Genomic DNA, 9,435 nt, shown 5'->3' with positions numbered 1-9,435 from the left:
CCATATGTGATAACCAAATGGTAGATAAGGTTACAAATAACCTAGGGAATGACACTAATTTCACAGCAAGAAAACACAAAGGGTTTAAAAAACCATAGTACCAATAAATGCAAACAAAAAAACAACCTAAGTCCAAAAGTTGGTTAAAGGGCCACAGAAGAAACTAGGGTCTAAAACACAAAAATTATAAATATACTGATATCCGTATCCATACTATATATGAATATAGAATAGATACGATCATATGTATTTTGTTACACACTGTTTTTTAGCACTGGTTACAGAAGTCAAGATCAACACTCACCCTGCAGGCTAAGTAACTGTGGTAACAGACGTGTGCTCAGGGTGGCTGTCACTTAGGAGGCAATATTAATATGCTATAAGCAAAATCAAATGTTCTATATTATAACAAAGTTCCAGTGAACCAGGTATTAAGGCCAAGGACATCTGTACAGGATTTATAACATAACATAACAAGGCCAAGGACATCTGTACAAGATTTATTTCATTCACCACAATGTTTAGAGTGATAGTATACGCCCTAATACAGGAGTGATTCAGAACCCACCAAAAGATCAAGAGCCAAAGTCAGTGGCTTTGTATCCCAGGTCAGTAGGAGTTCCCTCCGGCATTCTGTTTTTCTTGGATTAATGAGATGATGTACAGAACGCCCTGTGCTGAGCTCACTATGGCTTCTGACAAACAAGCACCACTAGGCACAAGACTTCATTGCTTTATCCTTGCTCTGGCTGCGCTAGTGAGTGGCAAAGCCTCTTGCCTGTGCTTGCCCTCCAAATTTTTCTTAAGCATTCCTGTTATTAGCCATAGCTTCCCATGACTTCCCATTTGAATAAGTTATCCTGAATTGCGTGGATGTAATATTGACAAACAGGACTAATGAGAGTGATCTGCCATCTGTTTAACAAAACGCACTCTTCTAAGAGAACACCCACAGTCTTACTGCATTTAGTACATAGTCACAACATTGAAATGACATGTAAGAATCAATACAAAATATTTATTTTTTTTCAAACCACAGAATTCTTAACCCCAGAGCCACACTATAAAGTTCTCAGAATCGTATGCCATTAACATTTTTCTAAATGCAGTCCAGAGATGAAGATAATTTCCAACCAGCAGGGATGCAATATATAGTAGGTTCCCCTAAGAATGAAGCTCGAATTAGCATTTCCTTTAATACTCCCATAGCCACTCCGTCAACAGAAGCAGAAACAGTACATGTATTCATGCTACTCGGCTCTGAAAAGAGGTTCAAGGTGGGTCTTGGCCAGTGGAGGAAGGAAGGTGTCTGGGACTTCAGTTAATCAACAGTGGGGACAGAGAAGGATAATTTCCCTTGGAAAAGAACAGGGTTCCTTTCTCATATTCTTGTGGCCAGAAACTGGGGAGAATTTCAATGGGGGTAATGAAAGAAATAGGAGAGCTATTTCTCCATGAACTCCTATGACCTCCATTTTAACTTCTGACAAAAGTGAACTTCATTTACACAATTGTATTGAAAACAGTAATCACAACCAAAAAGGTCCTATAAACCTGTAATAGGTGTCAAAGGGATTGACATTCCCAACTTTATTTTTAAGGACCCTTTAAAAGGCCTAGACTTGAATTAAAGTAAACGTAATATTCCAAGCTAAAAGAGGCACCATAAAAAAATCAACTCAAAACATCCAAACAATAGCTAGATGACTAATGTAGGTTGTTTTGCTTTTTAGTTGCAAAGCTTTTCAGTATCTCAGATTAGTGTATTTCATAAAACAATGCTCAGTTATTTTAATAGCTGCTTATGAAACAGTAACATTTTAACTCAAGGGCAATCCTTCTTGCATAATAATCACAAAAATAATTAACTGCTATAAAACAGGGGGAAAAAGAAGAAAATAAAGCCAGCCTCAATAATAAAAAGACAAAATCTGGAAGGGTTACTCTGCTTAAAAAGAGATTAACCAGGATTATTTAAATACTATAATACAAGTGCTCCTGCTCACTTCCAACTGCAGAAACCAGTTTTGTTTGCTAGATCACCATTACCTTTGCTAGTACGTGTACAGACCACCACTCGGAAGTCATCCTTTTGTGCTGAAAAACATTCAAATCCCTTGTTTGGTCAGTACAGAATATTGCGAGGTGATGCTCATGCAAACTCTTCCTGAGGAATTTATGTGTGCAAATCTGCAACCCGACAGCATGGCATGCAGCCAGGGAGTGGTAGCTGCACAGGTGTGAGCACTGGAGATGGATGTGCAGTGTTCACAGCCATGGACATCCATTCTTCTGCAAGCTCATCTACCCACAAATTAGCTTTCACTCTAGACCCCAAAGAAAGGGAGGGTAATTGCTACAAATTTGTTAAAGGGACAGAAGGAAAGTAACTTGTCTACAAAATAATGCACAACACATGCATCTGGGTTTGTGTTGCTTCTTACTAACCTTGCCTAAGAACTATTAGGATAATAGTCACAACACCAGGTTTTGCTTTCTGCCCCACAAAAAAAACACTAGTAATTCCTGTCAGGTTAGGGTACAGCTGTGACAACAAAAGGTCACAAAATGACAATGTTACTGAAGCTTAAGGCCAACCTTTAAAATATGTACCGTCTCTCAAAACAATTATCTATTTACTTTTACATGTCATTTTTTCAAGATGACTCACCTGGCTTTCCTTTTAAGGAGCTAGTTTCAGGCTGCACATACATACTAGACAGTTTAAGCAAATTGGCCATTGACTAACCAGACAATCAGCCTGCATGTACAGTTTTCTATCTTCAATGATCTGGGCCTTTAGTGATGTTGGTACAAAAGCCAGTATGTAATTGGGGTAGAAAAACCATATACTGTACTGGCAAGAATACAAAACAAAAGGCCAGGCACGGTGGCTCACACCTGTAACCCCAGCCTTTGGGAGGCCGAGGCGGGTGGATCACTTGAGGTTAGGAGTTTGAGACCAGCCTGACCAACATGGTGAAACCCCATCTCTACTGAAAACAAAATAAAAAAAGTAGCCGGACGTGGTGGCACATGCCTGTAATCTCAGCTACTCAGGAGGCCGAGGCAGGAGAATCACTTGAACCTAGGAGGCAGAGGTTGCAGTGAGCCAAGATCACACCACGGCACTCCAGCCTGGGTGACAGAGTGAGACTCCATCTCAAAAGCAAAAATACAAGAAAATAGAAGAAAATACTTTCTGGCAAATAGTCAATACAAAATGAGGGGAAGGGGTAGAAAATCTTATTTCCTCTCATATTGCAAACTCAGAATTTTTAAGAATCCCAATAAATAACCAAGTCTATTTCAACTTAAACAGGTCCTTCATACTGCGATGTGCCTCAAGGGGCCAAGATGATTAACAGCCAGGACATGCAGACTGGGAGACTATGTACAACCTTTCTAGAGTGCCTTCCAGGCAAGGTTTTGTTGTACTAAGCCCTGACCCATAACCAGCTGCAGACACTGAGCAAAAATTTAGAGAAGCTGAATTTTGCAGACTTTACTTTGCCCACTTTTTATTAATACATACATAGTAAAATATAAAATATTTCTCCATGAACTTAATAATGCAAAAGCATCCAAAGATTTTAATGCCAATTCACATTATACTGTGATGCTTTTATAAGGAAAGTTCTTTTGTAAAAGAATGCTCTCTCCCAGAAAAAGCATTTGGGTATATTATTAGGATACTGAAGAAATTGTCCACATTTAAAGAAACATTCCAATTTTATTCCTTTCAAAAAATCATTAACACCACTCAGACTTCAGTTCTAGGTGTGATTTGTAAGCCTGCAGCAAGCATTCCATTGAGAAAAGTAAAATGTGAATGTTCCATGACGAATGGAATTCTCCTTGATACTAGAATGTTACCGGTGTAGTAAACTGTCCAGGTCATAGTGAGAGCCTGTCTACGTTCTTACAGTAATTCAGTGTTCATCAATGCAATCCAGGATGCTCACAGAGTGAACTGAGTCAAATTAAAGTCCACAAAATCCACCAACTCTGGTTAAGTACTTTAAAAAATAAATCTGACAACCTTTATCTTTACTTCTCTGCATAACAGTTTTGCAAATCAAGGACTTCTATTATTGGGTGACTTACTTGCTCCCAATATCTCACTTCTAACTCTCCCATTCACACCACTCCCCCCTAAAAATAACAAACTGAATTGGCAGAGGCAGCTTTATGAAAAACCTGCAGAGCAGACATGCAACAGTATCCCTGGGATGTTTCTTTTCCCCTCAAGTTCTCTGAAGAGGTAAATACTATTAGTCTGATGTTGCCTAGTAGAGAAGCCTATGCTCAATTAAGATTCAAGCAAAACTGAGAAGAAAAGTCTTTTTCTCTTGCTGCATCTGTTTTCTTGGGCTTACAACAACAACCTTTTATGAAGGACTAAGAAGCACTGTGGATGTAGAGAAACAGAAATATAGCTTTGCCACAGCTAAAGGGAGCCTTAAGACAGCAGTGCTGCTTCTTCCCTATCACACTCAAATATAATGTTCACATGACAGGCTTTAAGTAATTATCTCACTCATTTAAAATGAAGTGATCAGGAACCCCACACCACTGGGTGTATTTGGACTTAATAACTATCTGCTTCCTAGAGCATTACAGGAAGTAGCTCTCAATAATACTATGGGGAACTTCAGAGCTAAAGTACTGCCCATCCCTAAACTAGAGTACTGCCAATACTACAGCAGCTGGTGACATCGTGTTAAGTGGCACAGGGAATGGAAATGCTCTATAAGAGTTGGTCCCCAACATTAACATGAATATGCTCTGGTGAACCAGGGGAAAATCTGACCAATGTGCAACAGGTGTCTATTTTCCCACTTAATTAGCATCCTGCTACAGGGCCACACCTGCCATCTGGGTGGGTGAGTTTGGATACCATACACTTCTCCAGGAGGAGTCTGACAACATGGTCACACAGTTGCAAAGTGCACAAAGCTCAAGGCACAGAGTAGAAAAAAGTTGTGAACTGATGGGGGAAAGTTCTAGCAAAAGCAGAGTTAGCATTTTCCTTTATTAAAACTTTCTAATGCTAAACAAAGACCAACTCTTTTAAAAGGGGTTGTTTTGGTTATGGGTGAAAAATACTGTATTGTAATGATCTGCTTGGTTTTAAAGCAAAAGAGATCCTGACATGTGAAAACAATACACCAAAATGCCAAGTCCACAAATGAACAAAACAAGTGCTTAAAAAAAAAATTCTTCTGCTCTTCTATTTTTGGAGGAAGCTGCTGATTTTGGCTGTCAGATTTCACTTAGAAATGGTCACTTTCTGAGATGCTTTTTCCTCACAGTAAAAGATTGTCCCATTTCAAAATCACCCCCAAGTCTAGCAGCAACTTTTTTTGTTTTTTGTTTAGTTTTTGTTTTAAAATTACAAACCAAGTAAGAAGTCCAACATCCTCTTCCACGAACAGCTTTGTGACAGAGCTCCTGAGTGTCTGCAGCCCCCACTGTGCTCTGAATACAGTCTCTGCAGCTCCAGTGTGTCCTCTTTTCAGGAAGGAAAGCACATTCACTATCTGTACCCCCTGGAACTTGCACACGCTGAGGAACTGTCTGAAAAAACATCAGAACAGGAAAAAGTATGAAGAGCAGACAGCATTTGATAGTGACAGGAATCTGTTTATTCAACACATTTCTCACTCCTCTCCCAACTCCCCAAAAGAGGCTTTAAAATAAAAAATCCTCAAAACCATGTGGTGTGGAGGGAAGTAAAAGGGGACCGAGATCCTAAGGCACTGAGACTGGGCTACAATGTCACCCCAGTAGAAACTAAAGAACTTGGTGGCCTCTTGCCAACTCCCTGAGAACCATCACTACCAGCTGGAGCTGCCACAGCATGCAAAGCACCCTGATTACAAGCAGTGCCTTATGAGAACAACATGGGTATCATCAAATTCAATGCACTGTTATCACAGTGCATTAATATGGCTGCTTTACATCACAAAACCATCAAGATGGGAAGGAATATCATTACTTACTATAAGCCAACTCATCCCCAGCTCTCTTCCGGGACTGGTCACCTCTGGGGATAAGAAAAGAAGAGGCAGTCAACAAAACTGACTTCACATCAAAACAAGAGGAATGGATCAACATATTTGAAAATAAAAGTTGACATTTGAAAATAAAAGCAGACATTTCAGTTCTAACCAAACAACCTATTTAAAAATACATATTAAACATCTTAGAATCTTGATGTACCTCACTATGCTTTCTGGAGATGGAAGAAAATGAGCCTTTACCTGTATCAACCAGCTCATCATCGAACACCTGTGGAAGTTCTAGTTTCACTTTGGAGTTAAGTAAATAGAGGTTCTCAACAAAACTGACTTTACATCAAAACAGGAAGAATGGATCAACATATTTGATAATGAAAGTACAGCAGACATTTCAGTTCTAACCAAACAACCTATTTAAAAATACATATTAAACATCTTAGAATCCTGACATACCTCACTATGCTTTCTGCAGATGGAAGAATATGAGCCTTTACCTGTATTAACCAGCTCATCCTCAAACACTTATGGAAGTTCTAGTTCCACTTTAGAGTTAAAATAGAGGTTCTGACTAGGCCCTAAGCTACCTACAAAACCTATTTTTTTGGTCTCTCCAGCTTCTCAGACAATAACAGAAATGACTCAGATGCTTAGGTAATGAGTAATAATCATCACTACTGGCCTTTCTTCCTCAGCATTTGTAAGTTGATTTCTTCCTGAAACACGAGGTTTTTCTTTTTAGGCTTCAGTAATGCCACAGCACATGTTCCTGACCTTATTTCACCCTGTCTGCCATCCTTTTCAGGTCTCCTTTGCTGGCTCTACCCAGCGCTCTGTCGCTGGTCATCTTTTCTTCTCCATGTGCATTCTTCTTAGTCTAGGATGGTGATCATACACTCTCTCCACAGGCCAGAGGCTCCCATATCTACATCTCCAGCTCTGCCTTCCTCTCTACCCTTGAGATCTGCAGGTCCAACTGCCTCATCACCATGTCCATTTGGATGATTTACATACACTGGCAAGTTTACCATGACCAGAATACAATGCTCACTCCAATCCATCTCCATTCCTCCCTCAATCTGCCAGCTCAATCACTCAGCCCAAAATCCTTGGTCATCCTCTCTTTCCCTCACTCTGGGGCATTCTGTCCCAAAACCAATCATTCCTCATCAACTCCACTGCTATGATCCCAAGCCAAGCCACAGTCTTCTCTTCCCTACACAAGTACACGAGCCTTATTTATCAACCCAGACAAGAGCCAGTGATCTCATGTAGAAGACAGACTAGTTCACACCTCTCATGAAAGCCCTTCAGTGGCTTCCCACTACAGTTAAAAATTAATTCCAACTCACTCTCCAGCTTACTCTCCCACCTCACTTTCCTCTACTCTCGGCCTCGGTTCACTACACATCAGCCATCCTGGCTCACTGGCTGTCCCTTGCACATCAGCACTTTACTACTTACTGTCAACTCATAGGACTTATTACTCAATATTATTTATTTTTTTTACATGTTTGTTATTTGCCTCACAACATCAGAACATAAGTTCCATGAAAACAGGAACTTGGCCTGTCTTGTTCACTCCACTGCTTAGAAGAGTATAGACAATAAATATTTGTTGAATTGATAAAGTAGTGAGTAACTTATAGTCTCAAATTATTAACATGCTAACCAAGGTGATTTATTTCCTGCTTTTGAATAATCTTCCAGATAAAGTTTCCCATTTACTTTCCCTGGTTATGTTTAGGACCAGGGCAGAAACCTCTTGCTAAGCTGGGTAAGGAGCCTAAACTGACTGGCAGAAAGAGAACACACCATATGACCTCTGAAGGGTTTTTCTCTAGGCACCACATTCAGCACAAACTAGCTTCCACAGCCAAAGGAGCTCTAACAGGCCGGCCCTCAGGCCACTTTTTAAGCACCTATTGTTAACACTACACCTAGCCAAAGCCAAGTGTCTTCCATTGTTATTTACACTAGTATCATCACCGCTGCATTCACCAAATATTCTGAAACAAGTTAATGATTAAAAAGGAAGACAGAATTTTATATCTGGAACCTTGACTTTCAGACACAACCTTCATTTGCATTCCTCAAAGGTTAAATAACTGAACATGTAAATATAACAGGAGAAAAATACAGACGTGAAAACAACTGGAGGCAGGAAAAGGAATATCAATGTGATTTATGCAAGAGGCTGCTGAAGAGATTAAGTCCAGAATGCTCTCTCATAAACCAGACCCTAACTACAAAACAAAAAAGCCCAAATTTCGGCATCAACTGCTCAGCTAAAAGACCTATGTTCTTACCTTGGTTACTTAGATCTAGTAGTTATCTTCTGTAGTGTTACCTTTGACAACAGATACCAAACTTCTACCCCTTGCCAATCAACTCAATTATGTAGGTAAGAGATAAAAAGCTGTTGCTTTTAGCTTATATGTTAATTCTAGCCTACCCTATATTTCCATGCACCTAACAATTACAATTCACAAAAATTCCAGCTCAAATGATAATCTGTTCACTAACTGCAAAAAAGGATGTATTTGACAACATTCACATTATTTTAAAACAATTCAAAGACTTACTCTGTGCTATCCACATTAAAGCTGTTTGTTACCTACTCAGGATCACTACATCACTTAAGTTCATCTTACACGAAAAAGTGCCCATAACACTGAACAGGAATCATGGTTGGTTAGGCATAAACCATAAAATGACTTCTCAGATAAGAAGAGGCAGAAACAGAATTCTTAAGACAGGCTGTACTATATTCTCCTTTTTGGGGGGCATCAGTGTACACCACTTCTTCCAAAATATTATTCCTAATCAAAGAAGGCATGAAGGTCCATGCACAAGAGCAGAGGCAGGCTCTCCACCAGAGCTGTCAAAGGTGGCATGTGCACATCCTTCCTGGTCAGCATGAGTAAGCTCGGAATTAGATACAAGAATGTCCACTTTGGCAGGCTTACTCTGTGCAAAGCACCTGTCAGAATAATTTATGAGGCAGAGTTTAATCCTCATAGTACATGTATAATAAAGTGTTAATTATAAAAATAGTCCCATTAAGTTTGTAAAAACATTTTATCACCCCTTGGAATATCGCCTAATACTTAAATCCAGCCAGAAGTTTTATAAAATAATTCTGAGAAACAAAAATTCCTATTTATACCAAAAACCCAAGACATTTCCCTGAATATAACCAAACTGGCCATTGGCTGAATAGTGTCATGTCAGTCCTTCACGTGCAGAGGCAATGCAGCCTGAGGTTATTTACAGAGGCAGTTACTCATCTCATCCCATCCCAAGCAAATCTGACATAAGAGCTACCATAGCAGCACCAAGCAGTCCTGCACCCTGTTCTCTTATTCCAGTACCAAAATTAGGATTAGAAAAATGGGCATGTTTAAGCAATTCC

The 9,435-nt window shown here is 39.6% G+C and overlaps 1 protein-coding gene across 1 annotated transcript in view; it reads right to left on the bottom strand.

Annotated features, from left to right (window-relative positions):
- Positions 1–485: 485 nt before the first annotated feature.
- Positions 486–9,435, bottom strand: part of CACUL1 (CDK2-associated, cullin domain 1) — a 70,653-nt gene continuing 61,703 nt past the window's right edge. The window contains exons 8-9 of the mRNA XM_012001105.1: positions 6,006–6,049; positions 486–5,580 (exon numbers count right to left, since the gene is read on the bottom strand). Coding sequence (XP_011856495.1) covers positions 5,540–5,580; positions 6,006–6,049 — 85 coding nt within the window. The 3' untranslated portion in view covers positions 486–5,539. The remainder of the gene's footprint in view (positions 5,581–6,005; positions 6,050–9,435) is intronic.

This window comes from Mandrillus leucophaeus, unplaced genomic scaffold (genome assembly GCF_000951045.1).
Source record: "Mandrillus leucophaeus isolate KB7577 unplaced genomic scaffold, Mleu.le_1.0 Scaffold65, whole genome shotgun sequence".
In the NCBI taxonomy this organism is placed as follows: domain Eukaryota; kingdom Metazoa; phylum Chordata; class Mammalia; order Primates; family Cercopithecidae; genus Mandrillus; species Mandrillus leucophaeus.
This window is presented reverse-complemented; position numbering and strand designations above follow the sequence as displayed.